Here is a 22,808-nt window from a genome sequence, read left to right as displayed (position 1 = left end):
CTTCCCTCTGAGAGGTAAGTCTGGCGTTAAGTTCATCCAGCTTGTTTTCGATCGCTTGAAATGAAAAAATGAAATGAAAATCACTTATTGTCACAAGTAGGCTTCAAATGAAGTTACTGTGAAAAGCCCCTAGACGCCACATTCCGGCGCCTGTTCGGGGAGGCTGATACGGGAACGTTTGCTTGGACGTTTGCCAGGAGTATGCTGGGGAGAGGGGTATTGAAACCGCGTTGCTTCAGTCTAGCCTGCAAACCGCCGCGTTTCCCTCGCTTCCTCGGTCGGCGGCTGCTTCTGGATGATCCTGGGATTCGATGGGAGATGTCAGCTCTTGTGGAAGGTAGATGGTTGCGCCTGGCGGGGTCCAGGGCGCTGGCGGGGACCAGGGCGCTGTTTACGTATCTGGGATCGCGTCTGGCAGGGTCCCGGGCACTGGTGGAGGTAGAGGGGTTGCTAGGGGGGCATGTTTGTGATCCAGATGGGACCAGGCATTCTGCGGACACGGGAATACCTTGCAGCGCGTTTGGGTCCTCGCGCGGGGTCTCTGCCGTTTCTGGGGTCCTGGGTCGTGGGCAGGGGCTTCCTGAGGCAGGTTGGGCTGGGTTCCGTGGTCTGTTCCCTCCTTGGGCTCTCCTGGGGTCAGATCTTGAAGTAGGCCCACTCGGACCTCCACGTGGATTTTTCTTTCTTCCATCACCAGGTAGGTCGGGTTGTTAGGCTGGCCTCTCCGGGTGGGGTCGCTGGGCAGGTCTCTCGTGGTCGTGTTGGGCCGGGTCTTGCCGTCGGGGGTCGGGTTGGGAGCTCCGGGGACTGGGCAAGGCGATCCGGGGGCCGGCGCCGGTAGTTAGGCCGGGTTGGGAGCTCCGACGTCCGGGTCGGCCCCAAATCGAGGTCGGGGCTTCACTTCCGGTTTGGGCCCGATCATCTTCCAGGTCGTGGAGGTCAGGTCGGGTCGGGTCAAAAGGTTTCCAAGGGCCTCAGAGGATGTTCAAGCCTGCAGGAGAAGATAAATGAGCCCAATCATCGTTGCTCACTTCGAAAACCTCCAGCTTTCCGATAGGAGACACCTCGGTCAGTTAAGGTAAGGCCTCTTGCAGCTTAGACAAAATGGTCCTGATGAGGTACACGTGGTGCCAGCGGCAACTCCACTTCAGCCTCGTCGCCAGTGTAGAATCCGACAGGTGAGAAACACTCATGGGACGCACAGTCGGATACAAAGAAAGATATTTATTAAGATACACAACTAAACTCCCATGCCCCTAAGGGTCACCCTCCGCGACCTGCACCCAGGTCGGGGTTTTGAAACTGTGGGGCCTTCCCTGTTAAGGGGGAAGCTCTGCCTCCAATTACCGGGGGAGTTCATACTCGTTATGAATTAATGGGAATCGGATGGTGCACACTTCCCAGGGGGTCATAACACCTTTAAAGTTACATACTTGACTGAACTTTTAATCATCTACCCTAATATTTGCTTTTATGGCTTTCTGTTATGTTGGTTTTATAGTTTCTCTATGAAGTGTATATTTTGTTTTTTAATAGTTTTTGGTTACAAGTATGTTTATTAGAATTTGTTCATAATAACAGAAAAAAAAATGCAAAAAAACCACAACTAAATATGAAAGTAGTAAATAAATAACACAGAATGAACATAAATTTAAAAAACTAACCTAAACCCTCTAACAACTGATGGTGACTAAATCCTTAAAAAAGGAAATAAATGGTTGCCATCTTAGTTAGATCTTCTCCACCGACCCCATGATGGTGTACCTGACTTTCTCCAAGTGTAGGAATGATACTAAGTCACCCAACGAAGCAGAGGCATTGAGATCTTCAACTAAGCAATATTTGCCTCCGAGCTCTTAGTGAGGCAAAGGTGACAACGTCCACCCCTATCCCAGACTGAATTACCGGTGAATCAGACACCCCAATATGCCCATCAGCGGACACTGGTCTAAATCCACATGAAGTATATCCGACATGGTGTTAAAGAAGGGAGTCCAGAAGCCTCCAAGTTTAGGGCAGGACCAGAACATATGCGTGTGGCTAGCCGGGCCAAGAGAGACTTATCCTCAACATTTGGGAAAAACTCACTCATCCTTTCCCTGGTCAAGTGCTTCCTGTATAACATTTTGAACTGAATTAGGCTTAACCGAGCACATGAGGGCATGGAGTTGACCCTGTGAAGGGCCTCAATCAAAACCTCACTATGAAGAATGGGACATAATTCACTTTCCCATTTCGCTCTCACCCTGCTTAATGTTAAGTAATGGATTAAGAGACATTGAAATTAGTTGTCTCATTTATGTTAAGTATCCATTAATTGACACTGATATGTAAAGGGGCTTCAGGTGGCCTCTGTCAGGTGATGTATAGTGAGAGTTTTGTGCAAAGGCTGTTGGAAATAAATAAATGTGTGTTTGTGTAAAAGGAACAGACTTTAGACTCTTCATATCGCAGCAACTAAAACGTCTAACAATTGGTAGCAGAGGATGGTTGCTGTGCAAATGTGAAGGGTTGAAAGATACAACTTTCCAGATCAAACCAAGGAGTGAGTGAGAAAAAAAACGGATATATGGCTGAACAGACGATAAAGATGGCTGGATATGACTATCCTCCATTATTTTCTGAAAGGGAATCGTACGACCAATGGAGAAGTGCAGTAGTCATGTGGACTAAGGTAACTGCTTTGGGAAAGAGAAAACAAGGTATGGCATTGGCTCTTTCTCTACCATATGGCAGTAAAATCCGAAACAAAGTGCTTTCTGGGCTGGAATTGGAAGAGTTAGACTCAGAAGGGTGTCTTGAGACTTTATTACATTATATGGATAAGATTTATAAGAAAGATGACTTGTTAAGTGCGTATGAAGCATGGTCAGATTTTGATAAGTTCCGGAAAATGGAGGATATCTCCATGGAAATGAAATGAAATGAAATGAAAATCGCTTATTGTCACAAGTAGGCTTCAATGAAGTTACTGTGAAAAGCCCCTAGTCGCCACATTCCGGCACCTGTTCGGGACTATATAATGGAATTTGGCAGACTATATAAAAGACTGCAGAAACACAACCTGGAATTTCCTCAGTCTGTGTTGTCCTTTAAATTACTTGACTGTGCTAGAGTGAGCAACATGGATAGGCTCCAGGTTTTGACAGGAGTTCAGTTTACTGAGAAGGATACCTTATTCGAACAGATGACAAAAGCTTTACAAAGGTTTCTGGGGAAACATTCGATTCTGATGGCTCTGATGACCCAAATAGGTCAGCCTGCAATAAGGCAGAATATGGAAGATACACTACTAACAGGATGGCGAAATCGTATGGCTACGAACAGGTTAGTGACCGCTGTGAAGTTTGTAGGAAGTACAGAAGGACACCAGCACGACCGATAGTAACCCTACCTTTGGCCAGGGATTTTAACGACATTGTGGCCATGGACCTTAAGATCTGGGATAAAGACAATAAAATATTTATTTTGCATTTTGTAGATTTAGCAACCAGATTTAGTCAATCAACGATTGTATGAAGTAAAGAAAAGAGAGTAATTCTGGATCAAATCGTGGAAAAATGGATAGGGACAGGAATGGGTCCACCGGCAAAATTCCTTACGGACAATGGGGGAGAATTTGCTAATGATGAGTTTAGGGATGTGTGTGAAAACATGAATATCAGAGTTATGAATACGGCTGCAGAAAGCCCATTTAGTAATGGTGTCTGTGAAAGAAATCATGCTGTCATCGATGACATGCTTCGGAACATTTTGGCAGATCGACCAAATTGCAGGCTAAATTCAGCTTTAGCATGGGCAGTACATGCAAAGAATTCATTGCAGGTAGTTGGGGGCCATAGTCCTTATCAATTAGTGTTTGGTAGAAATCCTAAAATTCCGTCCATTTTGGATGACCAGCCTCCAGCATGTGAGGGGACTACAATTAGCTCTGGTTTTGCTGAACATTTAAATGCATTACACAGCAGTAGAAAAGCTTTTTTGGAAGCAGAAGTCTCTGAAAGAATTCACAGAGTTTTAAGACATAACGTATGGCCATCAGATGCCGTTTTTCAGCAAGGAGGCATGGTAGACTATAAGAGAGACAATTCTAATGAATGGAAAGGCCCAGGGAAGATCATAGGCATAGATGGCAAAACAATTATTTTGCAACATGGTAATCAAACTGTTAGGGTACATTCATCAAGGATAATGGGTACAGATTACAAATTTTCAAATTTAGACAGAGAAGACAGACATGACGATGAACCAGAGTCATCTGGTATGCATGTGTTACAGAACTATGAGGACCAATTAACTGATATAGACAGGGTTTCTGTGGAGGAACACAACCCTTCTGATGAATTAGAACAGGCCATTTTTCCGAAAGGGCAACTGCCAAACGTTGGTACAAAAGTGACATACTTGCCTGAAGGGTCTAGTCATTGGAAGGTTGCAACTGTTATTAGTAGAGCAGCGAAGGCCACTGGAAAGTATAAACATTGGTTGAATGTACAGCATTCAGGGGAAGGAATCAAGACAATGGATTGGGAAAACAAAGTTCAAAAATGGAGGGCACAGCAACGCAGTGCCAGTTCAGATAGTACATCAGATAGTGAACAGGAAAAGGTCGAGAACTATTGAAAGGACATCCCACAGCAGAAGGGAAAGATCAAGCAGTAGCAGTACAGAATGAGATACCAGGCGGGAGAGGGGACGTAGTTTATCAAGGTCTCGGAACATGAGTAAGACTACGAATACTAATAGGAGTAGAAGCCCACATGCACGTGAGATTTTGGTGGCTTCAAATAAATTAGATGAAAAAGTTATCAAAGAAGCTAAACAGCAAGAATTACATTAATGGAGTGAATTTGGGGTACACACCGAAGTACCGGATAGGGGACAAAGAGTTACATCCCACAGATGGATTTGCACGGAAAAAGTTCTTCCGGATGGAACTTATAAGGCAAAGGCCAGGCTTGTGGCAAGGGGATTTGAAGAAAACTTCGAAGGTCAGGATTTAAGGGTAGATTCACCTATAGCAGGAAAGGTTATTTTAAAGATCTTCTTGGCTCTATTAGCCACAAAGGCATGGGAATGCAAATCTATAGATATAAAAGCTGCTTTTTGCAGGGGCATCAGCTCCAGAGAGACATTTTTCTCCTTCCTCCTAAATTAGAAGCAGCTAACACAGAAGGGGTATTCTGGAAGTTGAACAAATGTGTATATGGATTAAATGATGCAACTAGAGTCTGGTATTTTTCGGTAAGGTCAGTTTTGTTAAAGTTAGGCTTTGAAAGCCAGTTGAAAGCAGATCCTGCAATGTTTTACTGGCATTATAAAGGAAATCTTTCTGGCATTTTTATGATGCATGTCGATGATTTTTTGTGGGGTGGGACTAGGGATTTTGAAGCTATTGTAATCTCTGGTTTGAGGAAAGAATTTAGGGTTGGAAGTCAGGCTTCCGGTGCATTTAAATATATTGGACTGGAACTTGGGCAGACTAAGTTTGGGGCAACTTTACGTCAGCAATGTTATTTGGAAAGCATCAGCCCAATAGCAATTGGTCGTGGCCGAGTTTCACAAAAAGACGCAATGGTTTCAAAGATAGAAAAAGTGCAACTGCAAAATTTAATTGGGCAACTGAACTGGTTAGGTAGACAGACTAGACCGGACGTGAGTTTTGATGTCTTAGAGTAGAGTACAAAAATGAATGATCCCAAAGTGGAAGTCATAATAAGAGCAAATAAAGCATTGGCCAAACTAAAAATGCAGGAGTGTGTTTTGAAGTTCCCGATTTTAGGTGACCTGAGGCACTTGAAACTCATAGTTTATAGTGATGCGTCCTATGCAAATTTATGTGATGGGGTTTCAAGCGCAGGAGGTTTTATAATTTTCCTTTTGGGGAACAATGGTAAATGTTGCCCGCTTGTGTGGGAAACAAAGAAAATAAGGAGAGTTGTGAAAAGCACTTTGGCTGCTGAGACGTTAAGTCTTGTAGAGGCGGTGGATATGGCCTTTTATACAAGTATTATATTGACAGAAATTTTGGGATTAGGGGATTTGGGTAATATACCTATTGACTGTGACATTGACAATAAATCCCTGTGGGAAAATGTGCACTCCACAAAAAGTGTCAATGAAAAGAGATTACGGATAGACATCGCAAGTTTGAAGCAGATGTTGGACAGAGGGGAAATAACAAAAATGAAATGAGTCGACAGGAGCTATCAACTGTCAGACTGTTTTACGAAAAGAGGGGCGAATTCACAGAAACTTTTGGATATTGTTAATGAAGGGCGCTTGTTTCTGTGACTGTTTTTTTTTCTTTCTCGTCCAAACAAAAAAAAAGGGGGCAAATCATGTGTGTGTTTTTGAGTTTCTTGAAATTTTGTTTTCACCTAATTATTTTGTTTTCTCCAAGGAAGGGGAGACTGTTAAGAGACATTGCAATTAGTTGTCTCATTTATGTTAAGTATCCATTAATTGACACTGATATGTAAAGGGGCTTCAGGTGGCCTCTGTCAGGTGATGTATAGGGAGAGTTTTGTGCAAAGGCTGTTGGAAGGAAATAAATGTGTGTTTGTGGAAAAGGAACAGAACTTTAGACTCTTCACATCACAGCAACTAAAACGTCTAACATTTAACAGATCAGAATCTGATGAGAGAATATAGCTATGTATATCCAAAATAGACCCCTCGCCAGGCCGAGCCAGGGACAGAATCCTCTTTATCAAGGAAGAAGGTGGCTTCAAAGGATTGGTTTGGATTTGTTTATTGTCATGTGTACCGAGGTACAGTGAAACGTATTTTTCTGCGAGCAACTCAAACAGATCATTTAGAACATGATAATAAAATAAAAGGAAAATACTTAATAGGGCAACACAAGGTACACACAGACACCAGCATCGGGTGAAGCATACAAGAGTGTAGTTTTAATCAGGTCAGTCCATAAGTGGGTCGTTTAGGAGTCTGGTAAGAACATAGAACATACAGTACAGAAGGAGTCCATTCGGCCCATCAAGTCTGACCCGACCCAGTTAAGCCCTCACTTCCACCCTATCGCTCGGCGCGGGCGGAGAATGGGGCGTCAGACCCGGGATCGGGTCCGACGCCTTCATGCGATTGTCCGCGGATCAGAGAATCACCACCAGTCGCGAGAGCGTTGTCGACGAGGCGCCGGTCGGGGGCCATTGATAGAGGCTCCCGCGGTGATTCTCCGGCGGCAGCTGGCAGAGTTCCCGCCGGCGTGGTTCTAACATGGTTCCACCCGGCGGGCACTTGGAGTGGCAGCTGCAGCGGCCGCCCTGGTGGGGGGTGATCTGTCACCGGGGGGTCCTCCAGGACGGCCAGGGTTCTGATCGGGGGCCACCGATCGGTGGGCGCGCGCGATCGGGGAGGCGGATGGCTATATTGTTGGGGCCGACCCAGTGTGTGGGTCCGCCATGTTGCGCGGGGCCGCCAGTCGCGCGCATGCGCGGACCTGCGGCCGGAAGTGCAGGGCCCCGTATCGGCAGCCAGAGCAGCATGGAGCATTCCGGTGCCCTGCTGGCCCACTTCAGGTAACTGGATCGCTGGGCCAAGGCCCTCTAACGCCTGTGTGAAACGCTCCGGTGTTTACGCCGGCGTCAATACTTAGCCACCGCTTCGGAGAATCCCGGCCATGGTCTTTAAGGGAGTTTAATTATGCAAATAGGAATTGGCATAAAAGTGTAGATGACAGAGAGGGGGAAGGAATTTTCTTGTGAATTCAGGAGAATTTTCAATGTCAATATAATTCCAGTCCAATGACTGTGGAGGCATTACTGGTTCTTGGGAATTAGGCCGATTATGTGTATTAATTGTCAGGTGGATAACATTTAGGAAACAGTGATCACAGTATCATGAGCCTTTGATGAGCAACTGAAAAGGATAGGAACAATCCAGGAAAAAAGGGGGCAAGCAAATATCCGCCGGTGAGTTTGGTGGGGAGTTCAACTGGAGGAACGAAAGTGAGGGCAGGCTCGCCAAGTGGGGCCACGCCCATCATGGTGGGTAAGCTGGCTGAGGTGATGGCGGGGAGTTAGAATGCTGTTTTTGCAAGCACTTTGACAAGCATCGCAAGGAGATGATGACCTTGCTCAAGGAGTGGGTGGATGGCAGTTTTGGCCCGATGAAGGAGGATCTGTCAAAGACATTTACAGTGATGCGGGAGCAAGGTGAGGCATTGAACGGGCTGGAGGAGGCATTGTCACAGCACAGTGGCAAGTTCACCTCAATGGGTGAGGAGCTGCGGAGGGTTGTGGAGAGTAACAAAGAGCTGAGAGCCAATGTGGAGGAGCTAGAGAACAGGTCACAAAGGCAAAATCTAGGGATTGTCGGACTGCCTGAGGGGCGGGAGGGCCGGAGGCCGACAGAGTACTTTGCGGAGATGCTCGCCATGTTGATGGGGCAGGAGGAGGACCCCTCCCTCTACGAGCTGGTCACGGCTCACTGGTCGCTCCTGCAGAAATCAAAGAGCCACCAAGAGCTGTGATAGTCTACTTCCACAGAATCAGGTGAAGGCAAAGGTGCTGAGGTGGGCAAAGCTGAAATAAGGAGATGGTACTTGTATATATCAGAATTTCACGGCGGAGCTGGTGAAAAGGCAGGCGGCCTTTCGTTGGGTGAAGGTGGTGTTGTACAAAAGCAATGTGAGGTTTGGGATGGTCTACCCGGTGAAGCTGAGGGTTCCACATAACTCCAAGGACTTCTACTTTGAGATGGTGGAGGAGGCGGAGGCATTCATGAAAGCTGAAGGACTGGGACTGAAATGATTTTGGACTTTGGTTGTGTTCCTCTATTTTCTTTTTTTCTCTTCTCTTTTTCTCTCAAGTTGTGTTCAGGAAGGGATGGTTTGGGGCTGTGTGGTGATTGCTTGGGATTTGTTTCTTTTGGGTTTGAGGGATTACTGTGTTGGAAGTTTGGAACGTTTGCGTGTGGGGAGCCTTTGTGTTGGTTTTATCTGTGTTTGGGGGGGGTGCTCTGGCAGGGGCCACCTCGATAGCAAACATATGTTGGCTGGTGAACAGGATTGAGGGCGGGGGGGCGGGGAAGGGCCCGCAGCCATTGGAACCTATATGGACAGGTTTCGATGGACCTGGCAGGTATGAATGGTGGGGGGAATGGGAACGATACAGGGTGAGGTGGTTTTGAGACGAAATGGCTGGGGAGTTTCTAGGAAGGGGAGAGGGGTAGGTGGCTGATGGTGACTGGGGGTAGGGCTGGGTTTCGCCTGTCGGGTAGGTACCGGAGTAGTGGCTGTGATGGATAAGAGAGATGGCTATGATGGTGGTGGTGGTGAGGGAGGAGGAGGGGGGGGGAGGGGTTGAGAGATGGCTGGTATAGGTGGTGACGTGGAACGTGCGAGGGCTGGGTGTACCGGTGAAGCGAGCAAGAGTTTTCTCGCATTTGTAGAGCTTGAAAGCAGACATAATGCTGTCACAAGAGACCCATAGGAGGGTGAAGGACCAGGTGAGGCTTCGGAAGGGCTGGGTGAGTCAGGTGTTCCACTCGGGTTTTCATAGTCGGGCCCTGAGGGCAGCAATATTGCTGGGCAAGAGGGTAAGGTCCCAGATGGAGAAGGTGGTGGCTAACCGGGGTGGGGGGGTAGGTATTTAATAGTAACGGGTGCTTTGGAGGAGAAGTTGGTGGTGTTGGTTTGCTTATATGCCCCAAATTGGGATGACATAGGATTTATGAAGAAGATGTTGGCTTCCATACCGAATTTGGAAATGCACCAGTTAATATTGGTGGGGGGACTGGATTACAGTTCTGAATCCGAAGGTGGATATGTCCAAGCCGCGTTTGCTGAGCCCCTCGGGGGGCGGGTGGGGGGGGGGGGGGTGGGCGCAAAGGTGTCAGCTGCGTTTATGAGGGAGATGGGAGGGGTGGACCTGTCGAGGTGTATGGAGTTTAGGGAGTACTCGTTTTTTTTGCCAGGAGACAATGTGTATTCAAGGGTTGACTTTTTGTCATTGAGAGGATGCTGTTGGCTGGGGTGAGGACGGCAGTTTATTCTGCGATTGTTATCTTGGACCATGCTTCACATTGGGTGAATGTGGTCCTGGAGAAGGGGCTGGCACAGAGGCCTGCGTGGAGGTTGGACGAGGGGTTGTTGCCAGACCCAAATCTTTATACTAAAATGGGAATGGTGATTGAGGATCATGTAGGGTTTAATAGGAACAGGGAGGATTTGCCGTCAGTGGTGTGGGAAGCGTTGAAAGTAGTAGTGAGGAGCAAGGTCATCTCCTTTAAGGTTCAGATGAACAGAGAGGCAAGACAGGATTGGCAGTGGTTGGTAGAGGAAATTTTGGAGGTGGATGGAAGGATGGATGGAGGATCTGACTCCGGATCTTCTGGTGAGGAGGAAGGAATTACAGATGAGGTTTGACCTACTTTCCACGGAAAAGGCTGTTCGGCAGTTGAGGCAGGTGAGAGGGGCCGTGTATGAATATAAGGAAAAGGCAAGCAGCTTGTTGGAGAGCCAGCTCCGCAGCATGCGGCGGTGAGATTGTTCAGGTTCCGGATAGGACAATGGTGCTGCGGGTGGCACCAGAGTGGGTGAACAAGGCATTTGAGGAGTTCTAGAAGAATTTGTATAAGTCAGACATGAGGGGGTTTTTTGGGGCGGTTGGAGTGTCCTGAAGTAGGAGGGGGGAGGGGGAGAGGGCAGGGTTGGAGGAGCCAGTGGGGTTGGAAGAAGTGCGGGTGGCAATAGGGAAGATGCAGATGGGTAAGGCACCGGGGTCCGCTAGTTTCCCAGTGGAAATTTATAAAAAGTTTCTGGATAAGCTGCCGCCGCATTTGGTGGAGATGTTTGAGGACACGGTGGCTGAGGGGCCACTGCGGGAGACCATGGGACATCCATTTCATTGCTGCTTAAAAAGGATAAGGACCCGATGTGCGTCATATATCAATATCTCTGCTGAATGTAGATGCCCAGATTTTGGTGACGGTGCTAGCACTCAAGTTGGAGCATTGTCTCCCGAAGGTGATTGGGGAGAATCAGATGGGGTTCGTAAAGGGCAGGCAATTGTAGTCAAATAATAATATAATATTAATAATATTCGCTTATTGTCACAAGTAGGCTTCTTATCAGGCAGAAGGGAGGGGTTTGGAGGTGGTAGTGGCGCTGGATGTGGAGAAGGCGTTTGATTGTTGGGAGTGGAGCTATTTGTTTGCAGTGTTGAAGAGGTTTGGGTTTGGGCCTAAGCTTGTGGTGTGGGTGAAATTGTTGTATAAAGAGCCAGTGGCATGTGCGCGCACTAATGAGATGAACGCAGGGTACTTTCCATTGTAAAGGTGATAGATTATTGATTTATTCATGGTTTTAGGTGCTAATTGAATGCATAGCAGATGAGTGAAATTAGAAAGGTCTTGACTGTGGGAATACAGCCATTGTTTCAGATAATGAATAAACTATTGAACTCTAGAGTCTTGATTGTGGGAATCTAGACATTTTTCAGTGAATGTTTCATATAATGATTTGACCATTGTATTTCAGAGTATTCAGCAATAAGAATGTATCAACTAATTAGTTACATAAAGGTCATGTGCAAGGTCAGCAAGCTGTGGCATCAGAAACATATTCAGTACTTTTCATGAAGCTGTGCACGAAGATGCTGAGTTGGCTTTGATAGACACCAGTCAATTTTAAGTAATGGCCAATGTTTGATTAATAAATCATTCTCTAAGTAACAGACATCGATTTTAACAAACCAGGAGGTCTCAGCTGAGAATTAGAAACCAATGAGAGTAAATGGGGGATTAACCCAGAGATACGAATTCCCTTAAAAGTAGGACCTCGTGGTCGAGGTCTTGTTCCTGAATTCCTGCCTACCTGGATCATCTATCTGTTTGTTTGTGTTTAAAGTGATTTTTTAATGCTTTTATGTTTACTGCTTTTTTTGCCATGTGCCCTTTTATGTATTGTTTGATATTTTGTTTCTAAGTCTTGATTCGGTTCTTATTCAAGTGAATAATTAGCAATAAAGTTGTATTTTTGGCACTTCCGACCAACCGGATAAGGCTCTCATCGGAAGGTAAAATAAGAGCCCCAAAAATAGGGGCATGGAGCAGGGGTGCCACATGTTCCCCTTCTGTTTGCGCTGGCTATAGAGCCCTTTGCTATTGCGCTGAGGTGCTCTGATAAATGGAGGGGGATAGTGAGGGGGAGGGGCGGGGGAGCATAGGGTGTCCCTGTATGTGGATGATCTGTTGCTTTATATCTCCATACCAGGCTCTTCAGTGGGGAATATAATGGAACTGCTTAAGAGATTTGTTTTTTTTCAGGTTACAAGTTAAATTTGGGAAAAAGTGAGTGTTTTGTGGTGTCTGCTCAAGGGGCGGGAGTTGGGGTGGGGAGCGCAGGTGGCTCGGCTCCGTAAGTTGAACTTCACAAGTCTGGTGGGCAGGATCAAGGAGGATTTACCGAAGTGGGAAAGCCATCCACTATCGTTGGCAGGCCGGGTGCAGGGGTTGTGAACATTTTGCCGAGGTTTTAATTTTATTTCAGTTCCTGCCGGTCTTTCTGCCGAAATTATTTTTTATGGGGGTGGAGAGGTTGGTCTCGCGTTTGTACGGACAAGTAAGGCAGTAAGGATTAGAAGTACGGAACTTCAGAGGGAGCAATAGTCGGGACGCCTGGCCCTTCCGAACCTATTATTGGGCGTCGAACGCTGAGAAGGTGCGGGTCTGGAGTAGAGGGACGAAGGCTTGTGGATGAGGATAGAGGATGGAGGCAGGCTTTTGTAAGGGGTCGGGATTGCAGGCGCTGGGAATGGCACCGCTCCAGTTTGCCCCAGGGAATTACTCGGGGAGTCGGATGGTGGTGGCCAAGCTGAAAATATGGAGTCAATTTTGGCAGCATTTTAGGTTGGGTTCGGGTTCAAAGCTGATGCCGATCCGAGGGAACCATGGGTTTGAGCTAGTGATGATGGATGCTACGTTTCGGGGATGGGAGGAGCGAGGGGTGATGGAAATGAAGGGTTAAGGCTAAGTGGGAAGAGGAGTTGGGGATGGAGCTGGAGGAGGAGCTGTGGTGTGAGGTGTTGCGGAGGGTGAATGCCTCAACCTCGTGCGCAAGGCTAGGGGGGAGACACCTAATGGTAGTGCATAGAGCACATCTGAAGAAGTCGAGGATGAGCCGGTTGGAGGAGGGTTGGAGGATACTTGTGAGCGGTGTGGGAGGGGCTCAGCCAATCATGTACATATGTTTTCTTCCTGCCCTAAGTTGGAGATATTTTGCAGAACGTTCTCCAGCACCATGCCGGCGATCGTGCATGTGGATTTAGAGCCCAGTCCCCTGGGGGCCATATTGGGACGTCGGAGTTGCAGATGGGACCGGGCCAGATATTTTAGCCTTCGCCTCTGTTGGGAGATGGGGTTTGTTTATACTACATTTCAAGGAGCTGGTTACTGTCAGCTGCTAAGGGAGAAGGGTGGTAATGTGGGATGGTTGGCTAGGGTGTCAGGGGCGGGTGGATTTGTGGTTTTGTGTTGGTTTCACTTTGTACTATTATGTGCTTTAATTGTTAAAAATTTTGAATAAAAATACTTTTAAAAAAAGGAAAGGACAGGACGATTCTAGAGTAAAAATATTAAATTGGAGGATGGTCAATTTAAATGGGCTGAGAACAGGTGGGTCGAAATCAAAGATTGGAAGGAAAACTGTAATGAAACAAGCTGTCTTCAATGTACATTACCACAAAGGGGAAAGGTAGGACAAACAAATCCAGAGACCCCTGGATGACAAAAGAGATAGACGGAAAGATGATGTACAAAAGGGTGCATGACAGATACCAGGGGCGAGATTCTCCGGCCCCCCGCCGGGTCGAAGAATCGCCGGGGGCTGGCGTGAATGCCGCCCCCGCCGGTTGCCGAATTCTCCGACACCGGAGATTCGGCGGGGGCGGGAATCGCGCCTCGCCGGTTGGCAGGCCCCCCTCCCCCGGCGATTCTCCGGGCCGGATGGGCCGAAGTCCCGCTGCTAGAATGCCTGTCCCGCCGGCGTGGATTAAACCGCCTCTCTTACCGGCGGGACAAGGCGGCGCGGGCGGGCTCCGGGGTCCTGGGGAGGGCGCGGGGTGATCTGGCCCCGGGGGGTGCCCCCATGGTGGCCTGGCCCGCGATCGGGGCCCACCGATCCGCGGGCGGGCCTGTGCCGTGGGGGCACTCTTTTCCTTCCACCTTCGCCATGGTCTCCACCATGGCGGAGGCGGAAGAGACCCCTCCACTGCGCATGCGCGGGGATGCCGTGAGCGGTCGCTGACGCTCCCGCGCATGCGCCACCCGGCAATGTCATTTCCGCGCCAGCTGGCGGGGCACCAAAGGCCTTTCCCGCCAGCTGGCGGGGCGGAAATCAGTCCGGCACGGGCCTAGCCCCTCAAGGTTAGGACTCGGCCGCTCAAGATGTACTGAACCTATCGTATGCTTAATCCGCCCACTATAACTGCACAGCAATGGAGACCCACATTTGGCCTGTTAAATGGATAATTCTTACAACTTTTCTATTAGTTCTAGCAGAGAGCAAAAGTGACTTTAGATAGCCAGTGTGTTGCTCAGACACCTACCTGTCTTTTGGAAAGACTGGCCTATCATCCAGGAATGTTAGCTGATGCAAATGCACAATAAACATCTTCCTGTAGTTAGCGATTTTCTTAATGACGTCATTGCCTATCAGGTTCAACACGTGCTGTGAAAAGCAGAGTGAAAAACTGGCTTTAGAGAGGACTCGGGCTGCACACTAGGCTGCACAGTGTCTCACTGCTTCTAGTGCATCTGAAAGACACACACTCACAATAGTCAAGAGAATCAGCCCACAAATATTTTAGTGAAGTTATTTTTAAAAAACTACATTCCATAACAAATCTTTCATTATTTCTGGCACCTTGGGCGGTATTCTCCGTCCAGTGATTGGGCGGGGAATCGTGCGTGAGTTATAAACCATGGCCGGCGTTGGGCACCCGCTGGAATGCCATGCTCCGGTGCCTTGACAGCAGCATCAATACATTCTACTCTGCACGTACAGTAAACGCCATTGGCATAACATTAACAGGGTCGATCCGGCATTCCCAGGGGTCCCACGATGTTCCACCTCCACCAGGAGGAAGCATCGACGGCAAGGTTAATTTGTTGTGGTTTTTAAAATCGGGAAACAGGTGCCTGGGCTGATGAGGGAGAAAAAGGAGACAGGACATGTTCCCAGAGGTGCCACCATGGGCTCCGTGGGGAGGCATCGGCCAGGGCCGGGGGAATAGCAGGGGCTGACCAGGGGATGGGAATTGGGTCACGGTGACCCCTCTGGGAGTGGGGTGTCCAGGCACAGAATGCCATTGCCGCGGCCTGCAAGGCAGCCACCTTGCTGTGCACCCCACTGACCGCTCACCGTGGCCTGTGGTTGCGCAGTGCAACATCGACCATATGTGTGTCCCCACGCCACCATACCACCCTGTCCTCCACTACAGCAACCACCCCCCCATCCCCCAACAACATCGCGCGGCCTGTCCAAGGAGTGCAGAAACAGGAGGGATTGGGGTTGAGAGGGAGGGGGAGGGGCAGGGGACTGGGGCGATGTGCGATGTCTGATGTCAGGGCCCGGACCTCACACTCTTCTGAAAGAACTCCAAGGCAGTTTGGAACTTTTGTGCACAGGTGTTTATTATGAACATGACTGGTGAACATAGAACATAGAACATAGAAAATACAGCACAGAACAGGCCCTTCGGCCCACGATGTTGTGCCGAACCTTTGTCCTAGATTAATCATAGATTTTCATTGAATTTACAGTGCAGAAGGGGGCCATTCGGCCCTTTGAGTCTGCACCGGCTCTTGGAAAGAGCACCCTACCCAAACTCAACACCTCCACCCAACACCAAGGGCAATTTGGACATTAAGGGCAATTTCTCATTGGCCAATTCACCTAACCCGCACATCTTTGGACTGTGGGAGGAAACCGGAGCACCCGGAGGAAACCCACGCAGACACGGGGAGGACGTGCAGACTCCGCACAGACAATGACCCAAGCCGGAATCGAACCTGGGACCATGGAGCTGTGAAGCAATTGTGCTATCCACAATGCTACCGTGCTGCCCTTAAGAACAAATAAATCTACACTATATCATTTTACCGTAATCCATGTACCTATCCAATAGCTGCTTGAAGGTCCCTAATGTTTCCGACTCAACTACTTCCACAGGCAGTGCATTCCATGCCCCCACTACTCTCTGGGTAAAGAACCTACCTCTGATATCCCTCCTATATCTTCCACCTTAAATTTATGTCCCCTTGTAATTGTTTGTTCCACCCGGGGAAAAAGTCTCTGACTGTCTACTCTATCTATTCCCCTGATCATCTTATAAACCTCTATCAAGTCGCCCCTTGTCCTTCTCCGCTCTAATGAGAAAAGGCCTAGCACCCTCAACCTTTCCTCGTAAGACCTACTCTCCATTCCAGGCAACATCCTGGTAAATCTTCTTTGCACCTTTTCCAGAGCTTCCACATCCTTCCTAAAATGAGGCGACCAGAACTGTACACAGTACTCCAAATGTGGCCTTACCAAAGTTTTGTACAGCTGCATCATCACCTCACGGCTCTTAAATACAATCCTTCTGTTAATGAACGCAAGCACACCATAGGCCTTCTTCACAGCTCTATCCATTTGAGTGGCAACTTTCAAAGATGTCTGAACATAGACCCCAAGATCTCTCTGCTCCTCCACATTGCCAAGAACTCTACCGTTAACCCTGTATTCCGCATTCATATTTGTCCTTCCAAAATGGACAACCTCACACTTTTCAGGGTTAAACTCCATCTGCCACTTCTCAGCCCAGCTCTGCATCCTATCTATGTCACTTTGCAGATGACAACAGCCCTCCTTACTATCCACAACTCCACCAATCTTCGTATCGTCTGCAAATTTACTGACCCACCCTTCAACTCCCTCATCCAAGTCATTAATGAAAATCACAAACAGCAGAGGACCCAGAACTGATCCCTGCGGTACGCCATGGGATCCAGGCTGAATATTTGCCATCCACCACCACTCTCTGACTTCTATCGGTTAGCCAGTTCGTTATCCAACTGGCCAAATTTCCCACTATCCCATGCCTCCTTAATTTCTGCATAAGCCTACCATGGGGAACTTTATCAAATGCCTGACTAAAATCCATGTACACTACATCCACTGCTTTACCTTCATCCATATGCTTGGTCACCTCCTCAAAGAATTCAATAAGACTTGTAAGGCAAGACCTACCCCTCACAAATCCGTGCTGGCTATCCCTAATCAAGCAGTGTCTTTCCAGATGCTCAGAAATCCTATCCTTCAGTACCCTTTCCATTACTTTGCCTACCACCGAAGTAAGACTAACTGGCCTGTAATTTCCAGGGTTATCCCTAGTTCCTTTTTTGAACAGGGGTACGACATTCGCCACTCTCCAATCCCCTGGTACCACCCCTGTTGACAGTGAGGACGAAAAGATCATTGCCAACGGCTCTGCAATTTCATCTCTTGCTTCCCATAGAATCCTTGGATATATCCCGTCAGGCCCGGGGGACTTGTCTATCTTCAAGTTTTTCAAAATGCCCAACACATCTTCCTTCCTAACAAGTATTTCCTCGAGCTTACCAATCTGTTTCACACTGTCCTCTCCAACAATATCGCCCCTCTCATTTGTAAATACCGAAGAAAAGTACTCGTTCAAGACCTCTCCTATCTCTTCAGACTCAATACACAATCTCCCGCTACTGTCCTTGATCGGACCTACCCTCGCTCTAGTCAGTCTCATATTTCTCACATATGTGTAAAAGGCCTTGGGGTTTTCCTTGATCCTACCCGCCAAAGATTGTTCATGCCCTCTCTTAGCTCTCCTAATCCCTTTCTTCAGTTCCCTTCTGGCTATCTTGTATCCCTCCAATGCCCTGTCTGAACCTTGTTTCCTCAGCCTTACATAAGTCACCTTTTTCCTCTTAACAAGACATTCAACCTCTCTTGTCAACCATGGTTCCCTCACTCAACCATCTCTTCCCTGCCTGACAGGGACATACATATCAAGGACACGTAGCACCTGTTCTTTGAACAAGTTCCACATTTCACTTGTGTCCTTCCCTGACAGCCTATGTTCCCAACTTATGCACTTCAATTCTTGTCTGACAACATCGTATTTACCCTCTCCTCAATTGTAAACCTTGCCCTGTTGCACGTACCTATCCCTCTCCATTACTAAAGTGAAAGTCTCTAACCGTTTGTGCCCTAGCCCTGGAGGATGGCGCACTGACGAATGTGATATAAAATAATTGTTTTAGAGACATTAGTTACTGTAATGTAGAGATAGGCCAGTCTCATTCTGGTGAGTTCACAGACAAATGATTTCAGAACGCATGGCAAAGCAAGGGGGAGGAGTAGCCAGCCAAGGAGGAGAAAATGATGCTGGGTCATAGGGGGCCAGAGGAAGGGATTGGAAGTGAGCCAATTAGGATGTATGGCCAGGTCAGGTGGGGTATAGGATGACGTATGGGAATCGTGTATGTGAAACTTGATGCCATTTGAATGTATCAGTAGAGATTCCTTTGTCCTATAGACTCACTCGATTCTGGGGGTGCAGAAAGCAGGATGTGTTCTGTACCGCTGTGAACTGAGTCAGGCTTGCAAGTCAAATAAAATAACTAATGCTGTACCTGCAAATCCATCTCGACTTTTATTGAGGCCAGACTGACGGGGTAAAGAAAATTGTGGTTTGTCATTTGGTGCCGGAAACCCGGGATTTCTCAAGACGGTTCTGACCAACCGCGAAATCAGAATTAGACTGATTATGAACAGGGAGAGTGGGAAAAAGGGCCCACAATGTACAGCTGGAAAATGACCGCGCATTGATTTTTCCCCTCTTCTTATCGTCTGATTAGTCTGGTCACTCGCGATTGGTACGGAAAGATCGTCTCGACGCAATCAAAGGTCAGTCTGGGGATTAGAAATTTAATTGATGGGATTTCATATTGTTGATTCGGCTTGGGTTAGGTTTTGGGTTGCTGCAACATCTAAAAGATGGTTCAATTCCATGTGTGAGTTCTGATTCGGCTTGGGTTAGGTTTTGGGTTGATGTAACATCGAAACAAAGATGATTCAATTCCATATGTGAGTGTTTTGAATAACTGATGTGACCTCAGGATGAGGGTTCAGTTCAATGAGTGTTTTTAAATCTGAAGATGATTCAATTCCATGTGTGAGTGTTTTAAATCTATAGTTGATTAAGCTAAAATTGTACCCTTGGACTGTAGTGGCGAAAAATGCAGCTTTGAGGACTAGTTGAGATTATGGGGAATTGCTTGGATAACACAAATGATCCAGGCATGCCACTGCAATTATTATGCGATATTTATCCGGATAAAGCAAAAGATTTCAGGAACATGTCAGCAATGTTAAGGGGCAAATTGGGTGATGAATGGCCACTAGGGGGCACCAAAGACCTAGAAATCATTAAGAAAATTCAGGGACACATCTGGAAAAAGAGTCAAAGTATGAAAGCAAAAGAATTAATTGGATTATGGAGACAATATTGTCAAGAGGAAAGAGATAAGATCATGTTCTCTAACCTAATAATAAAACCCATTGGTCTGAGGTAAGTATCATATTTTATTATATTATTATTATTTTTTATAAAAATTTAATTTAGTTGTTAGCCAGATCTTGGTAGAAAGTTAGAGGAATGGCAGGGAAGGGAGTGCAATGTTCCTCCTGCAGGATGTTTGAGGTGAGGGATGCAGTTAGTGTCCCTGCTGATTTTACCTGCAGGAAGTGCTGCCATCTCCAGCTCCTCCAAGACCGAGTTAGGGAACTGGAGCTGGAGTTGGAAGAACTTCGGATCATTCGGGAGGCAGAAGGGGTCATAGATAGCAGCTTCAGGGAATTAGTTACACCAAAGATTGGAGATAGGTGGGTAACTGTAAGAGGGACTGGGAAAAAAGAAACAAGTATACCGCTTTGGATACTTGTGGGGGGGGGGACTTACCAGGGGTAAGCCATGGGGTACGGGCCTCTGGCACGGAGTCTGTCCCTGTTGCTCAGAAGGGAAGGGGGGAGAGGAGCAGAGCATTAGTAATTGGGGACTCTATAGTCAGGGGCACAGATAGGAGATTTTGTGGGAGCGTGAGAGACTCACGTTTGGTATGTTGCCTCCCAGGTTCAAGGGTACGTGATGTCTCGGATCGTGTTTTCCGGGTCCTTAGGGGGGAGGGGGAGCAGCCCCAAGTCGTGGTCCACATTGGTACCAACGACATAGGTAGGAAAGGGGACAAGGATGTCAGGCAGGGTTTCAGGGAGCTAGGATAGAAGCTCAGAACTAGAACAAACAGAGTTGTTATCTCTGGGTTGTTGCCCGTGCCACGTGATAGTGAGATGAGGAATAGGGAGAGAGAGCATTTAAACACGTGGCTACAGGGATGGTGCAGGCGGGAGGGATTCAGATTTTTGGATAACTGGGGCTCTTTCTGGGGAAGGTGGGACCTCTACAGACAGGATGGTCTACATCTGAACCTGAGGGGCACAAATATCCTGGGGAGGAGATTTGTTAGTGCTCTTTGGGGGGGTTTAAACTAATGCAGCAGGGGCATGGGAACCTGGATTGTAGTTTTAGGGTAAGGGAGAATGAGAGTATAGAGGTCAGGAGCACAGATTTGACGTCGCAGGAGGGGGCCAGTGTTCAGGTAGGTGGTTTGAAGTGTGTCTACTTCAATGCCAGGAGTATACGAAACAAGGTAGGGGAACTGGCAGCGTGGGTTGGTACCTGGGACTTCGATGGTGTGGCCATTTCGGAGACATGGATAGAGCAGGGACAGGAATGGATGTTGCAAGTTCTGGGGTTTAGGTGTTTTAGTAAGCTCAGAGAAGGAGGCAAAAGAGGGGGAGGTGTGGCGCTGCTAGTCAAGAGCAGTATTACGGTGGCGGAGAGGATGCTAGATGGGGACTCTTCTTCCGAGGTAGTATGGGCTGAAGTTAGAAACAGGAAAGGAGAGGTCACCCTGTTGGGAGTTTTTTATAGGCCTCCTAATAGTTCTAGGGATGTAGAGGAAAGGATGGCGAAGATGATTCTGGATATGAGCGAAAGTAACAGGGTAGTTATTATGGGAGACTTTAACTTTCCAAATATTGACTGGAAAAGATATAGTTCGAGTACAATAGATGGGTCGTTTTTTGTACAGTGTGTGCAGGAGGGTTTCCTGAAACAATATGTTGACAGGCCAACAAGAGGCGAGGCCACGTTGGATTTGGTTTTGGGTAATGAACCAGGCCAGGTGTTGGATTTGGAGGTAGGAGAGCACTTTGGGGACAGTGACCACAATTGGGTGACGTTTACGTTAATGATGGAAAGGGATAAGTATACACCGCAGGGCAAGAGTTATAGCTGGGGGAAGGGCAATTATGATGCCATTAGACGTGACTTGGGGGGGGATAAGGTGGAGAAGTAGGCTGCAAGTGTTGGGCACACTGGATAAGTGGGGCTTGTTCAAGGATCAGCTACTGCGTGTTCTTGATAAGTATGTACCGGTCAGACAGGGAGGAAGGCGTCGAGCGAGGGAACCGTGGTTTACCAAGGAAGTGGAATCTCTTGTTAAGAGGAAGAAGGAGGCCTATGTGAAGATGAAGTGTGAAGTTTCGGTTGGGGCGATGGATAGTTACAAGGTAGCGAGGAAGGATCTAAAGAGAGAGCTAAGACGAGCAAGGAGGGGACATGAGAAGTATTTGGCAGGAAGGATCAAGGAAAACCCAAAAGCTTTCTATAGGTATGTCAGGAATAAGCGAATGACTAGGGAAAGAGTAGGACCAGTCAAGGACAGGGATGGGAAATTGTGTGTGGAGTCTGAAGAGATAGGCGAGATACTAAATGAATATTTTTCGTCAGTATTCACTCAGGAAAAAGATAATGTTGTGGAGGAGAATGCTGAGCCCCAGGCTAATAGAATAGATGGCATTGAGGTACATAGGGAAGAGGTGTTGGCAATTCTGGACAGGCTGAAAATAGATAAGTCCCCGGGACCTGATGGGATTTATCCTAGGATTCTATGGGAGGCCAGGGAAGAGATTGCTGGACCTTTGGCTTTGATTTTTATGTCATCATTGGCTACAGGAATAGTGCCAGAGGACTGGAGGACAGCAAATGTGGTCCCTTTGTTCAAAAAGGGGAGCAGAGACAACCCCGGTAACTATAGACCGGTGAGCCTCACGTCTGTAGTGGGTAAAGTCTTGGAGGGGATTATAAGAGACAAGATTTATAATCATCTAGATAGGAATAATATGATCAGGGATAGTCAGCATGGCTTTGTGAAGGGTAGGTCATGCCTCACAAACCTTATTGAGTTCTTTGAGAAGGTGACTGAACAGGTAGACGAGGGTAGAGCAGTTGATGTGGTGTATATGGATTTCAGCAAAGCGTTTGATAAGGTTCCCCACGGTAGGCTATTGCAAAAAATACGGAGGCTGGGGATTGAGGGTGATTTAGAGATGTGGATCAGAAATTGGCTAGCTGAAAGAAGACAGAGGGTGGTGGTTGATGGGAAATGTTCAGAATGGAGTACAGTCACAAGTGGAGTACCACAAGGATCTGTTCTGGGGCCGTTGCTGTTTGTCATTTTTATCAATGACCTAGAGGAAGGCGCAGAAGGGTGGGTGAGTAAATTTGCAGACGATACTAAAGCCGGTGGTGTTGTCGATAGTGTGGAAGGATGTAGCAGGTTACAGAGGGATATAGATAAGCTGCAGAGCTGGGCTGAGAGGTGGCAAATGGAGTTTAATGTAGAGAAGTGTGAGGTGATTCACT

The 22,808-nt window shown here is 47.5% G+C and overlaps 1 protein-coding gene across 3 annotated transcripts in view; it reads right to left on the bottom strand.

Moving 5' to 3' along the window:
* dnaaf1 (dynein axonemal assembly factor 1) overlaps positions 1-22,808 on the bottom strand; it is a 281,897-nt gene that overhangs the window by 89,574 nt on the left and 169,515 nt on the right. For all 3 annotated transcript variants that reach the window (XM_072518667.1, XM_072518669.1, XM_072518668.1), the window contains one exon: positions 14,571-14,692. In XM_072518667.1, coding sequence (XP_072374768.1) covers positions 14,571-14,692 — 122 coding nt within the window. The remainder of the gene's footprint in view (positions 1-14,570; positions 14,693-22,808) is intronic.

Source organism: Scyliorhinus torazame, chromosome 10 (assembly GCF_047496885.1).
Source record: "Scyliorhinus torazame isolate Kashiwa2021f chromosome 10, sScyTor2.1, whole genome shotgun sequence".
Lineage (NCBI taxonomy): Eukaryota > Metazoa > Chordata > Chondrichthyes > Carcharhiniformes > Scyliorhinidae > Scyliorhinus > Scyliorhinus torazame.
This window is presented reverse-complemented; position numbering and strand designations above follow the sequence as displayed.